A 21,267-nucleotide genomic window follows, 5' to 3' on the forward strand; every position below is an offset into this window, starting at 1 on the left:
CCAAAAACCACTCCTACAACTCTATCCGGAGTAAAAAGGTATGAGGTACAGAAGGGAGGGGGCGGGGAGTAATTAAGTTTGAGACAAATCAGACACATATTAAGGCAATCAGATGCCCAAGTGTTGCTTTTTCCCTCCAGCGCTTCGCCTTCGCTTGTTTCTCCTTCTTTGACGGCGGTAACAACCCTACAGGAAGCCGGCACCGAGAACCAAGGTATCTACCCCTCCCAAACGTCAACTTTTTCAACCCCCGCCGATCTTTGGCCCCGCCCCTCGCCTAGGCCCCGCCCCTCCCTGTAACTGCGCCCGCGCACTCCATTCCTGGCGCCCAATCCCAGTAGCCTTGGGGGCGCGCCCGCTATCTTGGGTTGGCCTGTGTTTACGACCGGTCCCCAGTTCGGCGTCGAGAGCAGTATGGGCGGCCGCGATACCTAAGGGCCGGGAGCGACCGCCCTGGGGCAGAGTGGACTCTGTCTAGGCCGGAGGCGAAACTGCGCCTTGCATTCAGAGCTCCGATCGGCAACGGGGAGGTTCCTGTTTGGGACTACGTTTCCCAGCGGGCACTGCGGCGGGCGGGGCACGCCGCTTCCGTCGGGCGCTGGGCGTCCCTGTTTGTGTGATCCCGTTCGGTTCTGAAGCGGGCGCGCAGCGGCCGCGACAGGGGCGGGACTAGGTGCCGGGGCCAGGTGGAAGGATGGATGGATGGATGGATGCCGTGTGTGAGCCCGAGCCGGGCCATCAGGCGTGACTGACGCGTGCGCCCGCAGGGTGTTTATGACCGACTGCCGGGGAGGGCGTGACCGGGAGGGCGTCCGTGCGACCTCGGCGAGTGTGTGCGCGCACCCAAGGGTGACATGGGGACAGTGAGTGCGAGCAGGGGCGCGCGTGCTCGCGAGTACGAGTCACTCCCGGGCCGAGGCGGCCCCCGCACCAAGCCGAGGGCAGGCCAAGGCCTCGGTGCCGGGAGGACGCCATCGGCTTCTGCCAGACCTGCTAGGGGGAGCCCAAGGAACGGCCTCACAGCCAAGGGCCAGCGAGGGGCAGTGACCTCGGGGCCTGAGAGGAGAGGTGAGGGTGACAGGGGGCTAGGCGTAGGGGGCAGGGTAGACTTCGTATCAGGGGTGAGGGAATTTTGAAGACTTGGGAGGCTTCTGGGGGCCCACGTGCTGAAGAACAGTTTCTCTGATATTCAGGGCCAGTGGATCGGGAAATCCGAACGTTTGGAAGCTCAGCTTGAGACAGAGGATAAAGCAGAGGTGCAGGGAGGGATCTTGACTTACTCAGGGCCACCCCAACCAGAAAAACCTCTTGCCCTAGGTGACCCCATGTGTTACAGGGTACTGCTCCATAGGGTTTTCCTGGCAGTTTGAACCTACCCAGCAGCTCCATGGAAGAAAAGACGTGTTTATCTGTTCCCGTAAAGGTTACAGCCTAGGTAACCCTATGGGGCAGTTCTATCTTGTCATATATAGGGTCGCTACGAGTCGGAATTGACTTGAAGGCACACAACAGTTTTTACAGAAGCGGATTGCCAGGCCTTTCTTCCACAGTGCTGCTGGGTGGGTTCAAACCATTAACCTTTTGATTAGTTGTTGTTAGGTGCTATGAAGTTGAATTCAACTCACAGCGATTTTGATTAGTAGAGGAATGCAAAGTTTGTGTCACCCTGGGACCTGTTGCCCTATCCAGGCAGCTCCTATTTCCAAGCTCCCCAGGGAAAGAAAATCCCCTGCATCTGCCCCTAAGGTAAAGATGTGACCATATCCTAGCTGCACTGCAAAAATAGTCTTTTTTTTCCTGGTAGCTGAGCATTTGATTCTCTACCTGTGGGAGCTGTTTCTGATTTATGGCTGTGCTTTAAGACTCAGCAGGCAGGGAGTGTGTTGTGAGCCTGGTCTCTAGCTACTCCTTTCTCCTTCCCCCAGCTCTGCCTTTCAGGGTCACTGCCCTTCTTCACCAAGAGAGGAGCTGCAAGCAGGAGGCAGCTGGGGCAGGAATTGAGCTTCCTAAAGCCATGTCCCAGGTGAGTTAGTATTTCACCTCCTTGAAACATGGTCTTGCTTTTCAGGACTTCGTAATGTTTATTTTCTTTTAAAAGTTTTCAGTTTAAGAGTTTTGTCCCAGGACCTGGTTCCTTTTTCCTCACATTCTGGCCGGGGCCTGCCTCCTTGCTTCCTTTTCATCCAATCCATGTTTATTCTCCTTGAAGAAATGATTGATCCCCTCCCTGTGCCATTTTCTCAGAGGGACTAAATGAATGGAGGTGTACTCATTAGGGGAAACATGGTAGCCACTTAACGATGTACCTGGTTTGGTCCCCAGTTAATGCCAAACAAACAAAAACCAAACTTTGCTGCTGAGTAAGTTCCAATTCAGGGTGACCCCATGTGTTACAGAGTAGAACTGTGCTGCATAGGGTTTTCTTGGCTGTAGTCTTTACGGAAGCAGATCTCCAGGCCTTTCTTCTGTGGTGTCTGTGGGTGGGTTCCAACCACCAGCTTTTTGGGTAGTAGTTGAGCTCAAACCATTTCTGTTACCTAGGGACTTCACTTAATGCCAGCCCTTGGAAAAACAAATGGCTAAGCCCCATGGTGGAAAGCCAGGGAGGCAGATGGGTTTCTGGAGTGCGATAGTTGTTGTGCAGAGGTCTGGACCAAGTATTGTGAGAGTGGATTAGAAGGAGCCCCTGGCTTCTAGCTGCCTGTGGGAGAAGGGTTGGGAGTGCTTCACTGAGGAGGTGATTTTGGAACAGTGTCTTGAAGGAAGAGGAGATGCTGGGCAGGCGGCAGAGGGTAGGGTCAGCATTTTAGCCAGAGGAGACACAATATGAAAGGTGTTTTTTTTTTCTGCTTGCTTGTGTGGCTTTCTTAAAATACTGATAAACAGTTTTGTTTGTTCCTGTCAGCTGTGTATCATAAATACGTGGTGGCGGTGGTTGTGTGCTGGCGAGTCCATTCCAACCTGTAGCAACCCTGTAGAACTGCCCCATAAGGCTTCCTAGGCTGTAATCTTTATGGGAGCAGATCTTTCTCTCATCTTTCTCCCACAGAGCTGTTGGGTGGGTTCCAACTGTTGACCTTTTGGTTAGCAGCCAAGCACTTAACCCATTGTACCACGAGGGCTTCTTAAATATATAATAGCCATCTCATAAATTTACGGACCAGTCTCCAGTTATTCCACCCAAATTGGTTTTTAGAAGGTTACCAGTGGACTCTGTATTACCAAAGACAGTGGTCAATTCCTTGTCCTCATCTATTTTGACTATCACTGGCATTTGAGATAGATCAGAGATCAGCAAACATTTTCAGTAAAGGGCCAGATAGTAAATATTTTAGGTTTTGCCAGTCATGTGGTCTCTATTGCAGGTACTCAACTTTGCCATAGTAGTTTGAAAGCAGCCACGTTGTTGTTAGTTGCCACTGAGTTGGCTGTGACTCATGGTGAAAGAAATGCTGCCCCGTTCTGCATCATCTTAGTGATCACTGGTGTGTTTAAGCCCATTGTTAAAACTATTGTGCCAGTCCACCTCATGGAGGGTTTCCCTCATTTTGGCTGACTCTCTACTTTACCAAACATGATGGCTTTTTCTAGTAATTGGACTTTGCAGAAAGCAGCCGTACCAAAAAAATCAGACCCGTTGCTGTCAAGTCAATTCCAACTCATAGCAACCCTATAGGACAGAGCAGAACTACCCCCATAGGATCTGCAAGGCTGTAAATCTTTGCAGAAACAGACTGCCACATCTTTCTCTCACAGAATGGTGGGTTCGAACAACCAGCCTTTCAGTTAGCAGCTGAGTGCTTAACCACTGCACCACCAGGGCTCCTTGAAAGCAGCCGTAGACAGTATGAAAACAAATGGGCATGGCTGTGTTCAAAAAAAAAAAAAAAACTTTATTTACAAAAACAGGCTACCGCCAGCCCCTGAAATAGCTCATCCCTCACTCTCCAAAGGAACCCTTTTCCATTAGCTTCTAGGATCCCACACTTGCCTGGTTTTCCTACCACCATCCTGTCTTTTCCTCCCCAGTTCCTATTGCTGGTTCTTCCTTATCTCCCTGACCCTGAGCTCAGAAATGTGTTCTTAACCTCTTCTTTTTTCTTCTGTCTGCACACCTTCCCTGGGTGAGACGTGCTGGTTTCTTGTCTGTAAATACTAGCCTCCTACTGACTTCTCCCAAATGCATTTCTCCAGCCCAAACCTTGACTCTGATTTTCAGGCCTGTGTATTTATCTTGGATCCTTGAATTGGATGTCGAATAGGTAACTCAAACCTGACATTTCCAGGTCCCGAATTCCTGATTGTTGTCGTTGGGTGCCGTTGAACTGATTCCAGCTCATGATGACCTCATGTGACAAAACTGATTACTTGGCTGTAGTCTTTATGGAAGCTAGTCACCAGGCCTTCCTCCCATGGAGCTGCTGGTGGGTTCAAACCGACAACCTTTTGGTTATCAGCTGAGCATTTAACCGTTGTGCCACCATGGCTCCTTTTTCTTCTCTTGAAAAAAAAAAAAAAGAAAAATCCCTTGCCATTGAGTCAATTCCGATTCCACACCAACCCTATAGGACAGAGTAGAACTAACTGCCTCATAGGGTTTCCAAGGAGGGGCTGGAGGATTTGAACTGCTGATCTTTTTGTTAGCAAGCATAGGAGCCCCAAATTTTTATTTTCTTAACAAAGACAAAGTAGTAGTGACAAATACTGGAAAAGTAAAAATGGGTATCACTTCCTCTTGTATCAACAGCTTTGCTATAAAGATCTCCCATCCGTTACAGTCAAGTTGATTCAAACTCATAGCGACGCCATAGGGTTTCCAAAGCTGTAAATACGGAAACAGACTGCCACATCTTTCTCCCAGGGAGCCACTCGTGTTTTTGAACCACCGACCTTTTAGTTAGCAGCTGATCACTTTAACTACTGCACCACCAGGGCTCCTTTGCTATAAAGGTATTGCTGTGAAATTATTTTGTAAATATATTGTAAAGATAACGTGTATCATTTAGTAAAGAGTATCTGGAATATATGTGCAAGACTTTTCAGGCAAAGAGCATGCAGTTAGAATCGTAGGGCTGGAATCTGTGAAAACCCTTTTTTACAGTTGAGTAGGAAATATCCAAGCTTAGAAAAGAAGCATAGAAACATTCTTCTGAGCGTAAAAGGAGCGTTGTGCATGAGCAGTGTCTTTGAACACAGTTAAAAGTAAGTGTGCATTGAAATGTTTGCGTTTCAGCATCCTCCATGGTTTCCAGTGTTACCTCTTGCGATTTTCAAAGTTAGAGGCATTTCAGAAACTGCTGGTACAAAATGCAGACCTGTAATAGATAAACATGAACCAATGGGGAAGTAGACTTGATTGTTCTAGGTAAAGGAACCCCCCTACCAAACCTCAGCCAACAAATCAGCTCCTCTGATTTTATGGCAAGATCCTCAAACCTGTAAAATTATTCTTGATAGCTGTATAGCATTTGTTTTTTTTTTAGACTAGCTTGCTCAGGTAGGTATTTTAGTACCTGTCTTGCTCAGGGCTTGATAAGCAGTTCTTGGCTCGTTCCAGCAAATATTAAAACCAGTTGCTGTTGAGATGACTCCATCTCATGGTGACCCCATGTGTGTCAGAGTAGAACTGTGCTCCATAGGGTTTTCAGTGGCTCATTTGTTGGAAGTAGATAGCCAGGCCTTTCTCCCAGGTGGCTCTGGGTGGACTCAAACCTCCCACCTTTTGGTTAGCAGCTCAGCATGTTAACTGTTTGCGCCACCGAGGGACTTCTCTGCGAATATTACCAGGTGTTTTCAATTACATGTGACGTTTCAGTCTCCAGCTTAGGAAATTTATGCATCAGGAGTTTACTGTCTTCAGGCAAATCAAGGTGCTGCTTTAAAAACCCTTTTGATTTGTCTTCACACAATTTATTTAAAAATGTCAAGTTTGGTAGCAGGTTAAAGGACATGTCACAGGATATTTAACAGACACCAAGCCTCAGAAGAACTTTTCTTTCCACTACAGTAATGTGAACCTAGGAACCCTAGTGGCACAATGGTTAAGCACTTGGCTGCTAACCAAAAGGTCAGCAGTTCAAACTCACCAATGGCTCCACAGGATAAAAGACCTGGCAATCTGCTCCCGTAAAGATAACAGCCTAAGAAACACTATGGGACAGTTCTACTCTGTCATGTAAGGTCGCTGTGAGTCAGAATCAACTCGACAGTACACAAGAACGATGTGAACCTTTAAGAGGTTCAGCTGTGGCCTGCGTCATCCTAATGAACATTTATTTAGCCCTAATATTGTGCCTTAAATTTTCTTTTTTTAATTTTTTTAGATAACATCTTACTGTATTTTTGGTGAAAGTTTACCCAGCAGATTAGGTTCCCATTCGAAAATTTGTACACAAATTGTTCAGTAACATTAGTTGCATTCTTCACGATGTGTGAACATTTTCATTATTTCTGTTCTGGTTGTTCATTTCCAGTAATCTGGTTTCCCTGCCTCCTCTTTTTTTTTAAGTTATTGTTGACCTTTTGGTTTCACATAGATGATGTTCCTTACAATTTCTGAGTGCTGTGTATGTATTTGGAACCCTAGTGGCATAGTGGCTAAGTGCTACAGCTGCTAAACAAAAGGTCGGCAATTCAAATCCACCAGGTGCTCCTTAGGAGCTGTATGGGGCAGTCCTGTTCTGTACTATAGGGTTACTATGAGTCGGAGGTGACAGCGACAGGTTTGATTTTTGTTTTGTTTTTGGTGTATGTATTAATTACCTTGTTTAACCTATATCATAATCTGTGAGGCTGGTGTTGTTGATTTTTCCATTTTATAAATGGAGAGCCGAAACACAGAGAGGTTAGGTCACTGAGGTTTCAGAACTGGTGAGTGCCAGAGCCTGAAATCAGCCTTTGGGGTAGTCTGACTTTTTTGCATGTTGATTTGAGTATTGCCCATTGCCCGTTGCCTTTGGGTGGATTCCAACTCATAGCGACCTTATTGGATGGGGTAGAACTGCCCGGTAGGGTTTCCAAGGCTGTAATCTTTATGGAAGCAGACTGCCACATCTTTCTCCCACGAAGTAGCTGGTGAGTTCTAACTGCAGGACTTTCAGTTAGCAGCTGAGCACTTAACCACTGCACCACCAGGGCTTCTTTGATTCAAAGATATACTTTCTAAATCCTGAGGCTGCTAGTCCTTTAATTCTACCTTCTCTAGTCACAGATTCCTAGAGTCAGAATATGAATAGAATACATGTTTAAAAATACCTTGAATGTGTGCAGCCATAAAGAGAAAGGAAGTTCTGATGTATGCCACAACATGGATGAACCTTGAAAACATCGTGCTGAGCTTGCAACTTATTAGTCAGTTGCAAAAGGACAAATACTATATGGTCTCACTTATGAGAAATAAAAAAGTATATAGAAACCAAAGATTATTACCAGGGATAGGAGGGAGGGTGGAGGGAGAGTTACAGTTTGAGGGGCATTCAGTTTATGCTAATGGTGGTGGGATATTTTGGAAAAGAGTGGCGATAGTGGTGGCACAACATGGAAAAAGTAATCAATGTCGTTGAATTGTAAATGTGGAAGTTGTATTGATGCATGTTTTTGTGTATATATTTTTACCACATCAATTTTTTTTTTTTTTTAATTTAAAAGCCTTATAAGGATCCCTAGTGGCCCAGTGATTAAGCACTCGGCTGCTAACCAAAAGATGGGTGGTTCAAATGTACCCAGTGGCTCTGCAGGAGAAGGACCTGGCTATCTGCTTCCGTAAAGATTACAGCCTAGAAAACCCTATGGGGCAGTTTAGCTCTGTCACATGGGGTGGCCATGACTCAGAGTCCACTCAGCAGCACCCAACAGCAGCAACAACAAAAACCCTATGGAGCACAGTTCTGCTCTGACACACAGGGGCTCGCCATGAGTCGGAATCAACTCAACGGCAGCTGATTTACCAAAGCAAAAACTTTTATTGACTATTTTCTTTCCAATTACATTTAACAAAACCATCAATTTAAAAAACTTAAAGAAATATGTTGAATGTATCAGAGGTATGTGCTGAAATAGTAAAATAAACTCTGCCAGCGGCCATGCAGTATGTGAGCAGCATCACTTGCCTCTCGATCAGTAAATGCTGTTCCTGCAGTGACCACAGCTGCTTCTCATGTGTTCATGATTGCCTGGGACTCCCGACAGCTTCTCTCAGATGACAACTTGGTTCTTTTTTTTTTCTGGTGATAAAAATATACATAACAAAACATACATCATCTCAACCACTTCTACATGTATAATTCAGTAACACTGATTTCATTTTTTTTTACTTTTATTTATTTTTTGTTGAGAAACATACACCGATTCAACAGTTGCTACATGTACCATTTAGTGACATTAATTATATTCTTTGAGTTGTGCAACCATTCTCACCTTCTTTTTCTGAGTGGTCCTTCCCCACTAACAAATTCCCTGCCCCCTAATGTTCCTTTCTAATCTTTCAAGTTGCTGTTGTTAATTCGATCTCATACAGATAATTCTTAAAAGAGCACAATACTCAAGGCAGACATTCTTTATTCCAAAAAAAAACTGAATCAGACCTGTTGCCGCCAAGTCAATTCTCATTCATAGTGACCCTATAGGATGGGGTAGAACTGCCCCGTAGGATTTCCAAGCAGCAGCTGGTGGATTCGAACTGCCAGCCTTTTGGTTAGCAGTCAAATGCTTAGCCACTGTTTGGTTTTAAGAAGACTTCAGGGGATGTATTTATTTTTTAATGTGTATAAGTTTACAGTTCAAGTTAGTTTCTAATACAAAAATTTATAGTTTCTAATACAAAAATTTATACACACATTGTTATGTGACCCTAGTTGCTTCCCTTATAATGTGACAGCACAGTCCTCCTTTCTACCCTGTATTTCCCATGTCCATTCAACCAGCTCCTGTCCCTTTCTGCCTTCTCATCCCACCTCCAGACAGGAGCTGCCCATTTAGTCTCACATATCTACTTAAGCTAAGAAGCACACTTTTCATAAGTATCATTTTATATTTTACAGTCCAGTCTAATCTTTGAAGGGTTGGCTTCAGGAATGGTTTTAGTTTTGGGCTAATGGAGAGTCCAAGGGCTATGTCTTTTAGAGTCCCTCCAATCTCAGTCAGACCATTAAGTCTGGTCTATTTACTAGAATTTGAGTTCTGTATGCCACTTTTTTCCTGCTCGTTAAGGGATTCTCTGTTGTGTTCCCTGTCAGGCTGGTCATTGGTGGTAGCCGGGCACCATCTAGTTCTGGTCTCAGGGTGGTGGAGTGTCTGGTTTATGTGGCCCTTTCTGTCTCTTGGGCTCATATTTTTCTTGTGTCTTTGGGGATATTTTTGGTTTAAGGTTTAAAGATTATCTCAGGGCAGTAGTTTCAGGGGTATTTTCAACCTTCATGGTTCTAGGAAGTCCATGAGAATTTGGAATTCTGTTCTGCATTTCCCCGTTTTGATCAGGATTCTTCTACAAAACCTTTAATCAAAATGTTCAGTAACGTGATTACATTTTTCATGTCGTGCAACCATTTTTGCTATCCTTTCCCAAATCATTCCACCACCATTAATATAAACTCCCCTAAACAAAAGTTCCCCCTTTCCGCCTCCCTCCCACCCATGATAAAATCAACCAAACCCATTGTCATTGAGCCTATTCCAACTCATAGCGACCCTGTAGGACAGAATAGAACAGCCCCATAGGGTTTCCTAGGCTGTAGTCTTTATGGGAGCAGATACCCAGGTCTTTCTCCCAAGGTGCCTCTGGGTGGACTCGAACTGACAACCTTTCGGTTAACTGAGCTTGTTAACTGTTTTGACACCTAGGGAGGCCAGCTGTCCAATAATTAACTGGCTGTCCAAATCACATGGCGTTATTCCTTATGTATATTGTTTATGATCCAAAGTGAAGACAAGATAACCCTTAGACCCTGAATCATGGGGTAAGGAGCATTGGTTGAGCAAGAATGTGTTTCTGTCATTTCAGAGCTTAGTGACATTTGGCGATGTGGCCGTGATTTTCTCCCAAGATGAATGGGAATGGCTGAACCCTGCTCAGAGGAGCCTGTACAGGAATGTGATGTTGGAAAACTACAGGAGTTTGGTCTCCCTGGGTAAGGTTGTTCCTCGCCCCGTCCTCTACCTCCGCCATAACTCAGAAGGCCTTCCTCCCTCATCCCTACAGCACCCCTCTTCCATCAAGCAAAGGGGACTGCCTCTCAAGTCTGGACAGACCCACCATGTGACCACGTCCTATTTCCATTTATGTATTTTTGACTGTATGACTAATAGCTGGCATAAGGCTAATGTTAAAAATAATAAAAACTCAATAAATTTGAATATGAAGCTTATTCTTAGCAGTTATTCCATATGCATATAAAAAGAAAAACCAAACTCGTTGCCGTCAAGTTGATCCCGACTCATGGTGACCCTATAGTTATAGGGAGACCATTTTAATTCCAGAAAAAGCAAATGGCTCAAAGAAACTAGGAATAATGAGGCTTATAAAGAGCAGAGGAGGAAGAAATATTGAAGATCAACCATTGGCTCATCTTAACATGATTGATTGAACCCTGTCTTCCCTGTTTTACTGAGATGAACTGATATCAGATCCTAAGATGGTCTCTGGCCCACCACCCAACCATATCTTTTGAAATTCAAATTCAGCAAGCTGGACTTCTGAACAGGAAAGAAAAGATTAGCAACTTTGGGTGAAAGAAAAGCCACTGGCAGGATCAGTCCTGGTCAGGAACTTCTTTACAGTGAATATTTGGTTTCTAGGATAAGAAAACCCCCAAATCAAAATAAGAAGTCTGTTATTTTTCTCTTTGACACACATTCCTAAAATGGGAAGATAATGCATATCCCCTTTCCCTCTTCATCATTCTGACACCAGCCACCCATGTGACACTTTTTCTCTGACCCTAACCACCCACAGCTGAATCTCCACAAGTTAGGACTCTATCCTTTCACCCCCTGCCCAGTAGGCAAATGCCAGCCTCTCTGCTGGTTCTCACTGCCCCAGTTGGGTCCGATAATTTGCTGGAATGACTCACAGAACTCACGGAAACTATTGCTTATACTTACAGTGGCCCAAATATAACCAGAAAGGATACAAGTAAAGAGGTGCACCAGGCAAGGTCTGGGAGAGTTCCCGTCACAATGAGGCTTCCATTGCCCTCAGGGACGTGCTGCACCCTCTCCCATGTATGAATGGTCTCACCGATCCAGAAGGCCACCAAAAAGGAGTGCTCCAAGGTCCTGGGTCCTGTAGTCACTGGGACCTCAATGAATATGTATGACTGCATCAGGCCCCCCCACCCCTTCCTGAAGTTGATTTGGCAGGGGTGGAATCTGTGTACCCCCTAGTGGACTGGCTATTTTAGAAAAGAAACCAGATACCCAAACTCATTGCCATTAAGTCCATTCAGACTCATAGCAACCCTATAGGAGAGAGTAGAACTACCCTATAGGGTTTCCAAGGCTGTAACCTTTATGGAAGCAGATTGCCATATCTTTCTCCCAGAGAGTGGCTGGTGGGTTTGAACCACCGAACTTTTGGCTAGCAGTCAAGTACTTAACCACTACACCACCGGGCTCCTTTAGAAAACAGAGCACCTTAATTGCTTGTCTGTTTTCAGAAACCAGAGTTAAAGGGCCAAACCAAGTTCTTTGTCCCACACTGACACATGTGGGATTGCCATGAGTCAGAGTCTACTTGACAGCAACTGTTTTTTGGTTTGTTTGTTTTTACTTAGGACTTTGCATTTCTAAGCCTGATATCATCTCCTTACTGGAACAAGGAAAAGAGCCCTGGATAATGAAGAGAAAGATGACACAGGGCCAGGGCCCAGGTGAGTGAGTGTTGGAGAACTAGGTTGGGGGGAAGCCACTGCAGGTCACAACTCATCCACCTCAGACACGTAGTATCATCAACAGACTCTTCTTGAGCCCTCTGGGCCTGGAGAGAAAATTAAGGCCCTTTACCATGAGCTTCCCAAATTTTCATCCTCCCTGTCTCTTTTCTTCAACTTTGTTTCCCTCGCTTTTCTCTGCCCTGGGTCCTATTTTCTCCTAGCTCCGCCTCCCCTTTGTCATTCAGACTTGCACAGTCATCTCTGTTCTTTAAAAAAAACTTTTACTGATTTTGATGTACTTTGTGTTTTCGTAAGTCTCTTCAATTAAATGACTATTTCATTCATTAACTTATTCCTTCTCACTTATGGTAATTGAGTTACAGCTTTGAGCATGGCCACTAGGTCGTGGTTGGGTGATAAAATTAGCCTAAGCCATTAAAAAATTGGCCATCCAATAGGGGATAGGGGAGATAAGGCATATCTATACATATCCATAAAGGTCCCTGGGTGGTACAAACAGTTTGTGCTCAGCTCCTAACCAAAAGGTTGGGGGTTTGCACCCACAGCAGTGTTGGAAAAGACAGGCCTGGTGATCTGCTTCTGTAAAGATTACAGCCAAGAAAACCCTGTGGAGCAGTTCTACTCTGTAACACATGGGGCCGCCATGAGTTGGAATCAACTCAACGGCAATGGGTTTGATTTTTTTTGGTTTTATACATGGCCTAAAGGAGCCCTTATGGTGCAGTGGTTAAGTGGTCAGCAGCTAACTGAAAGGTTGGCAGTTTGAACTTGGCAGTGGCTTCTCAGGAGAAAGACCTGACAATCTGGTCCCATAAAGATTACAGCCAAGAAAACTCTATGGGGCAGTTCTACTCTGTAACAGATGGGGTTGCCATAAGTCAGAGACAACTGGACAGCACCCAGCAATACCAACAACATACATGACTTAAATGAAATAGAAAATACTGTTTTATATGTAAACGTAAATAGGGAGTTGAGAAGAAGAAGAAAAATAATTTCCAGTTTCAAGCCAGGGAAACAGAAACAGGACTAGAGCTGTAAGGAGAAACATTAAAACTACAAGAAGAAAGGGGTGAGTGGGTCAGGAGATGAGTTTGGGTTGGACCATGATAGATTTGGGGTTTGAGTGGATTTTATATTGAAAATAGGCAGTGTGCAGATGGGTTATGGGGTAGGCTCTCAGAAGGAAGGCTGGAGCCTTGGATGTGGGCTGTGCCCCCGCCCTTCCCCAACACACACCCATGGCATTCACAGCCATCCAGTAACTGAGATTACCAATGATGTGTGCTGGCAGAAAGAGTGGAATGTCCTCAGTTAGGGGACTGCACAACAGAGGGGGAAGGAGCCCTGGAAGTGCAGCAGTTAAGCACTTGGCTGCTAACTGAAAGTAAGTGGTTCAAACTCATGAGCCGCTTTAGGGTGAAAAGACCCAGCGATCGGCTTCCATAAAAATTACAGCCGAGGAAAACCCATGGGGTAGTTCTACTCTGTCACATGGGGTCGCTATGCGTCGGAATCAACTCGACAGCAAACAACAACAAGGGAGAGTTATGCCAGTTCCTGCTAGATGAAGCCACTGTTGACATGAAACAGTGATCTGGTAATATCAGTTGCAGAATGCAAGGCGAGTACCTCTTTGTTTTCTCACTCAGGTGAAACTAAGAAGTCTAGTTTACAAAGTTAGACCAAGGCCATACCCTCATCATTCAGAGGTTTTTACCTTCAGCTGTCCATGTTTCATGTGTCATATGAGATGAAAAAAGCACAGGTACAAGACTTCCTTCTTAATATTATGTGGTACAAGAACTGACTTAATACTCACGAGCATTTATGACAGTTGGCAGAATCGTTGTTTTTATACTCAGAGACTCTCATAGCCAAGAGGATAGTAACAGCCTTTTCTTGTTGAGTGCTGCAGAGTCAACTTTTTGACTCATAGCAACCCCATATGATGGAGTAGAACTGCCACATCTTTCTCCCATGGAGCAGCTGGTGGGTTTGAACTGCTAACCTTTGGATTAGCCACTGAGCGCTTAACTGTTTAGCTTTTGTGCTACTAGGGCTCCTTAGTAACAGCTTAAACCAAACCCAAAACCAAACCTGCCATCATCGAGTTGATCCTGACACATAGCAACCCTGTAGGACAGAGTAGAACTGCCCCATATGGGCTCCAAGGAGTGCCTAGTAGATTTGAACGGCCCACCCTTTGGGTAGCAGCCATATCAATTAGTTGCCTTCAAATCAGTCTGACTCATGGCGACTCCACGTGTGTAAGAAAAAAAAAAAAAGTGTGAGCTGGTCTTAAATATTCTTTGATTATGAAACTTCTTCATCCTGTAATTGTGACACAGGGAGTTCAAGTAGAGCTGTGAAGCAACCTATAGGTTGCTTGATGTCATGTACTGTTCACCCCTGTGGTTGTCATTTGACTGATCTTTTTTTTTTTTAAATAATATTTTATTGTGTTTAGGTTCCCATTCAACAATTTCTACACAAGTTGTTCAGTGATTGGTTACATTCTTTACAAATGTGTGAACATTCTCATTATTTCTGTTCAATTCTCATTGTTCCATTTCCATTAATCTAGTTTCCCTGACCCCTTGCATTTTCATCTTTGTTTTAAAGTTTGCTGTTTGGTCTTAAGTGATTTTTTTAAAGGAGCATAGTACTTATAGATGGTGTTCTTTTTTCAGCCAGTATGTTATTTAGCTACAAGGTTACCACAGGGATTAGTTTTGGCTCAAGGTTTGAAGAGTTGTCTTAGGGCGGTAGTCTCAGGAGTCCTCTCATCTCAACCAGTTGAGTAGGTCTGATTTTTTGTTTGTTTGTTTTAGGATTTGAGGTTCTGTTCCACATTTTTCTCCCATTCCATTCAGGTCCATCTATTGTGGCCCTGAATGGAACAGTCAGTAATGGTATCCAGGTACCATCTAGTTCTGGTCTCAGGGCAGATGAGACTATCTATGGGGTGTGACTGCTGCTTAATAACGGAGGTTAACAGCCCTGCTCAGTCTCTGTAAGGATTTATTTCCTGACCAAAAAAGTAGTTAAATTAGTTCCTTGCAAAGGATTTTATTACCATAATAGTTATGCGTTACGAGTTTTGTGATCTCTGTACTCACCTCAGAGGTGTTGTTGTTAGGTACCGCCGAGTTGATTCTGACTCATACCAACCCCATGTGACAGAGTAGAACTGCCCCAAAGGGTTTCCTGGGCTGTAGTCTTTATGGGAGGACATTACCAGGTCTTTCTCCTGCAGAGCCGCTGGGTGGGTTCAAACCATCGACCTTTAGGTTAACAGCTAAGTGCTTAACCTTGTGGCACCAAAATTCCTTATCTCAGAGGTAGGTAGCCAAAGCCAAATCTCAATGTATGAGGATAAAAGTAGGTATTTTTTGTGAGACAAATTACCGTGTAGTTAGGAACAAGTGTGTGAAATCAGAAGCAGGAGCTTGTTCACAAACCGATTTGAAAATATTATCACCTACCATGGGATGGAACATACTTATTTCAGACCTGGAATATCTCTGGACACTCTGGAACCCAGCCAAATTTTACTTGTCAGGCTGCAGGTACTGACAGCAGTTCAGGTTGGGGCTGTCATTAGTGGCCATTGAGTTGGCTCATGGTGACCGTATGTAGCAGAATGAAACATTGACCCTCTACTAGTTTACTTCCGAAAAACCATTGAACACCCTATGGAACATAGTTCTATTCTAACACACATGGGGGTGTCATGAGTCGGAGTTGACTCAACATCAGCTGGATCACAAACTGTAATCTTGCTCATTTATGTGTTTATCTGTATATTGATTTTCTCTCTGACTAGAACGTAAGTTCCCCGAGAAACGGCAGCTGGAGACCACTTCTGTCTTGTTTACTACTGTCCTATGTAGGGCTACTACTGTTACTAATAAAACAAACCAAACCCACTGCGGTCAATCAGTTCTGACTCATGGTGACCCCATGTGACAGAGTAGAACTGTGCTCCATAGGGATTTCTTGGTTGTAGTATTTATGGAAGCAGATTGCCAGGCCTTTTTTCTGCAGAGCCACTGGTAGTTTTGACCTGCCAACCTGTAGATTTGTAGCTGAATACAAACTGTTTGCTCCATACTATATTCCTAATGCACTACTGCATTATATTTAACTATGTTTAGTTAGGGAGTCTAATTAATATTTGTTGAATGAATAAATAAATAAAAGCTACATCCTGTTTGACTTCTTAGCACATATTTTAGGTATTTTTTTACAAACTTTGGTGCAGGTTTTACTCCAGCAGGTAGCTGCTTTTCATAGTTTCTGATATGGATATGTGGGTATTCCCTTGTTAGGCTGTAGGTTTTTGTCTCTCTATGGTTCTTTGGATAATTTTTCTGGGTTTCAAGGAATGGAGTTAAGTGAATGAGTTCACTCTGTCCTCTTTTCATCTCTGTGGACGTTCTAAAGCCAAGAATGTAACATTAGGTGGTACAGTCATATCTAATGTAAGCTCACTGACTATATCATTCAGAATCTTTGTTATCTCTGATGTTCCACTGAGGAGAAACCCCTAGAGGTTTATGTCATAGTAACTTCTAATCTCTTTCAAAATAGCCAACCTTGCCAGAGATTCTGACCTGCCATCTTAGGAGGATTTGTCCTTACCACCAGTGGCCATATCTTTTATGTAAGACTTAGGATTATAAAGAACCAGTGATCCGTGCTACAACATGGATGAACCTAGAAAACATTATGTTGAGTGAAATAAGTCAGTCACAAAAGGGTGAATACTGTATGAACCTACTTATATGAAATATCTAGAGTAGGTAAGTGTATAGAGACAAAGTTTTTTTTTTTTTTAATTGAACTTTAGATGAAGGTTTATAGAACAAACTAGTTTCTCATCAAACAATTAGTACACACATTTTTGTATGACACTGGTTAACAACTCCATGACATGTCAACACTCTCCTTCTCAACCCTGGGTTCCCTATTACTAACTTTCCTGTTCCCTCCTGCTTTCCAGTCCCTGCCCCAGGGCTGGTGCACCCCTTTAGTCTTGTGTTGTTCCATGGGCCTGTTCAATCTTTGGCTTAAAGGTGAACCTCAGGAGTGGCCTCATTACTGAGCCGTAAGGGTGTCTGGGGGCCATACTCTCAGTGTTTCTCCAGTCTCTGTCAGGCCAGCAAGTCTGGTCTTTCTTTTTCAGTTAGAATTTTGTTCTACATTTTTCTCCAGCTCTGTCCAGGACGTTCTATTGTGATCCCTGTCACAGCAGTCAGAGGTGGTAGCCGGGTACCATCTAGTTGTACTGGACTCAGTCTGGTGGAGGCCGTGGTAGATGTGGTCAGTTAGTCCTTTGGACTAATCTTTCCCTTGTATGTTTAGTTTTCTTCGTTCTTACTTGCTCCCGAAGGGGTGAGACCTGTGGAGTATCCTAGATGGCCGCTCACAGGCTTTTAAGACCCCAGACGCTACTCACCAAAGTAGAATCTAGAACATTTTCTTTATAAACTCCGTCACGCCAGTTGTGCTAGATGTTCCCTGAGACCATGGTCCCCTCAGCCCTCAGCCCAGCAATTCGGTCCCTCAGGGAGTTTGGATGTGTCTATGGAGCTACCATGGTCTTGCCTTGTATAGGTTGTGCTGGCTTCCCCAGTATTGTGTACTGTCTTACCTTTCACCAAAGTAACCACTTACCTTTTGTCTATTCAGTGTTCTTCTATCCCCACCTGTCCCCTCCCTTATAACCACTAAATATTGAGACAAAGTTTATTAGTGTTTATGGGCGGGGAGAGGGGAAAGGATTATTGTTTAAGGGGCATTGAGTTCCTGTTAAGAGTGAGGGAGAGATTTGGAAGTGAATAGTGGTAATGGTTGAACAACATGATGAACGTAATTAATGTCACTGAACTGTACATGTGAACATTGTTGAAGTGGCGAATGTTACATGTTTTTTGTTGTTAGGTGCTGTCGAGCCAGTTTTTTTACTGTGTCACATAGGGTTTTCTTGGCTGTAGTTTTACAGGAGCAGGTCATCAGCTCTTTCTTCCTCAGAGCAGCTGGCTAGGTTTAAACCACCAACCTTTCAGTTAGCCCTCAACTGTTTTGCGCCACCAGGGCTCCTTGTTACGTGTGTATTTGCCACAAAAGGAAAACTAATACTGATGGCAAAGGGGGTTGGAGTGGAAAAAAGATTGAGAACCACTGTTTCATATTCATATTGAATCTTTTGCCAGAAGCTATGAAATTCTGAGGAGCTTATGTTAAAAATCTTACCTTGATAATCATGCTTTCAAATTTTCTTCTTATTTAAGACAGTGTTTGCTTCATGTGGTTTGAAACCGTTTAAGTTCTTATGGAAAGAAAAACAAAAAACAAACTCATTTCCATGGAATTGATTCCAACCATGGTGATCCCAGGTGTTACAGACTAGAACTGCTCCATGGCTATAGTCTTTATGGAAGCAGAGTGCCAGGCCTTTTTTCTACAGCACCACTGAGTGGGTTCAGACCTCCAACCTTTACGTTAATAGTCAAGCACAAACTGTCTGTACCACCCAGGGACCTGTTTGGGTCCTTGGCCCTCTCTAAATATTAGAAGGAGAACATTCTTCTCCACCTGTGCACAGGCTCTTTGCTTGGTAATACCTGAGGCTTTAGTTATATTTAAAACTGCCTTACCAGACACCTCGAGTCCAGCAGTTTATTAACAGTGTAAATCCCAGCAGACCTGCTGAGGTTTATTTTAGGAACGTAAGTAAGGTTGGTTGAATATTGCCTGCCATTTAAAAGAGCTTAAGCCGTGAACTTTTTTGAGGATTTTAATTCATCTGGTTATACTTTGAAAGTTTCCTTTATACTAATACATAATAAGAGAACCCCTGATGGCACAATGGTTAAGCGCTCCACTGCTGACCGAAAGGTTGGCAGTTTGAACCTACCTGGCACCTCCACAGGAAAAAGACCTGGCAGTCTGCTCCCATAAAGATTACAGCCTAGAAAACCATATGAGGCAGTTCTCCTGTGTCACATAGGATAGTCATAAGTTGCAATCGACTCCATGGCAACCAAAAACAACAACAACAATGCATAATAAAGCAGATGTTTGCTTTCAGACTTGAAGCCTTTGCAGGAGACCAAACAGTTACCTCCAAAGAAGGACTTTTGTGAAGAAAAGTTATCCCAGGCATTGATCATGGAGAGACTTACAAACTATAGCCTGGAGTGCTCCATATTAGAAGATTGGGGTTCTGCTGCTCTGTTTGTGAAACAGCCGGTAAGTCGTGGCAAATTTTAGGCAAGAGAACATCTTCATAGAGAAGCCTTTTATTGAGGAAAGAGACCATTACCCATGGCTACAATAAATATGGGAGACGTTTCCATTGGACTACAATACTTCTTACAGAACAGATTATTCCTGCAGAACAAAGAGTACATAAGGTTGATACACATAAGAGAAGCCCAATAAAATCAGTTGTAAGGAATCACAAGCAAATCAGTGCTGGTTAGAAACGTTTGAGACGTAATCAGTATGAGAAATCTGAGCAGGATCTCAACCCTTACTCTTCACCAAAGATTTCATACTGGGAAAACCCTGTAGGTATGTGGAATGCATATTAAATGTGGGAAAGCCTCCAGCCAGCATTAGAAAATTCATATGATGTGTAATTTCATTGTGTTTAAAATTGCCAATCCTCCACGGCAGAAGGTTTCTCCTATTTTTCTCTTTTTTTCCCAAACATGAAAGATATAACGGTTTATGAGATGGATTGACACAGTGGCTGCAACAATGGGCTAAAGCATAAACAACGATTGTGAGGATGGTGCAGGACTGGGCAGTGTTTCGTTCTGTTGTACATAGGGTCACTATGAGTTGGAACCAACTCAACGGCAGCAAACAACAGGCCCGGTTATTATGTGACTTAGGGAACTTTAGCCAGAATTTTTTTGTGTGTGAAAATATGCACAGCAAAACCTGATGCCATTCAACTGTTTCTAGACATAATGATCATTGACATTGGTTACATTCTTCACATTGTGTCAATATTCTTTTTATTTCTCTTCTAGTTCTTTTATTCCCACTGATGTAAATTCTCTCCCCACTAACTTTCTCATCTGTGTTTTAAAATAGATGATGTTCATTTGGTCTTACATAGGTATTTTTTTTTAAATGTGATACTCAAGGGTGACGATCCTTGCTTTTTGAGCTAAACTGTTAACCTAGTTTAAGGGTGACTTCAGGGGATAGTATCAATTCAAGGCTTGAAGAGTAACTCAGGTCAGTAGTCTCAGGGATTCTTCCAGTCTCAATAGCTCCAGTAAGTCAGGATTCTCTACGAATTTGAGGTTCTGTTCTATATTTTTCTCCCTTTCTATCAGGATCCATCTATTGTGTTCCTCATCAGAACATTCGGTAGTGGTAGCTGATCACTATCTAGTTCTTTTTGTCTCAAGGTGGAGGAGGCAGGTGTTCATGGAGATAGTTATTCCTGTAGTTTGGTTCCTTCTCTGCCACTTGGGTTTCTTTCTTTCTCTTTTGTTCCAGATAAATGGAGACCAATAGTTGTATCTTAGATGGCTGCTCTTAAGCTTTTAAGATGCCAGATACTACTCACCATACTGGGAGGTAGAACATTAAAGTTATATTATGCCAATTGACTAGATTGTCCCACGAGGTTAGTAGTAACTCTTTGGCAGTGTTTGGACACAGCCCATCCCTATCGAGCCATGTGGGTTCATGAGCATAGTGTGATCAAGAATGTTTTTGTACCATTCCAGGGCTTGGTGATTGTTGGGGATGTGGCTGTAGACTTCTCCCAGCAGAAGAGTTTCTGTAAGAATGTGACATGGGAGAACTATGGTGACCTGGGGTCAGTAGGTAAGGACATGCCTACTGCCAAATCTGAATGTACCTTCAGGGGCCCCCATTTTCCTACCTCATTATGGGAAGGGAGGAATGGGGATCTTCTGAAGTGTTAGGCTCAATTTGTGCTCCTGACTCCCAAAATAAAAGTTTAACATTTGTAGAGTTGAAAGTTGGTAACTGCATTATGGAGTTCCTGGATGGTGCAGATGGTTAACTCATTCAACTGCCAACCAAAAGGTTGAAGGTTTGAGTCTGCCCAGAAGTGCCTCAGAAGAAAGCCCTAGAAATCTACTTCCAAAAAATCAGCCATTGAAAATCCTTTGGAGCACAGTTCTACTCTGACACATATGGTATCGCCATGAATTAGCGTTGACTCCATGGCAGCTGATACTGGTTAACTTTATTATGTGTGAAGCATCATCTTTTGTGTCTTTAGATATTCCTCACTCTTCTTTTTGTTTCTTCCTGTAATACAACTTTTCTAAAACCCGGGAACTTGTTCTCAATTTGGAATGCTAATGATATGACC

At 43.7% G+C, this 21,267-nt stretch overlaps 1 protein-coding gene across 4 annotated transcripts in view; it reads left to right on the forward strand.

The window, feature by feature from the left end:
• Positions 1 to 321: 321 nt before the first annotated feature.
• The window catches only part of ZFP28 (ZFP28 zinc finger protein), a 29,859-nt gene continuing 8,913 nt past the window's right edge, over positions 322 to 21,267 (forward strand). The window contains exons 1-6 of one of the 4 annotated variants that reach the window (XM_023543598.2): positions 322 to 1,068; positions 1,926 to 2,023; positions 9,998 to 10,124; positions 11,769 to 11,864; positions 18,988 to 19,148; positions 20,651 to 20,750. In XM_023543598.2, coding sequence (XP_023399366.1) covers positions 855 to 1,068; positions 1,926 to 2,023; positions 9,998 to 10,124; positions 11,769 to 11,864; positions 18,988 to 19,148; positions 20,651 to 20,750 — 796 coding nt within the window. In that variant the 5' untranslated portion in view covers positions 322 to 854. The other 3 variants (XM_023543599.2, XM_064293416.1, XM_064293417.1) reach the window with 3 other exon arrangements.

This window comes from Loxodonta africana, chromosome 11, assembly GCF_030014295.1.
Source record: "Loxodonta africana isolate mLoxAfr1 chromosome 11, mLoxAfr1.hap2, whole genome shotgun sequence".
Lineage (NCBI taxonomy): Eukaryota > Metazoa > Chordata > Mammalia > Proboscidea > Elephantidae > Loxodonta > Loxodonta africana.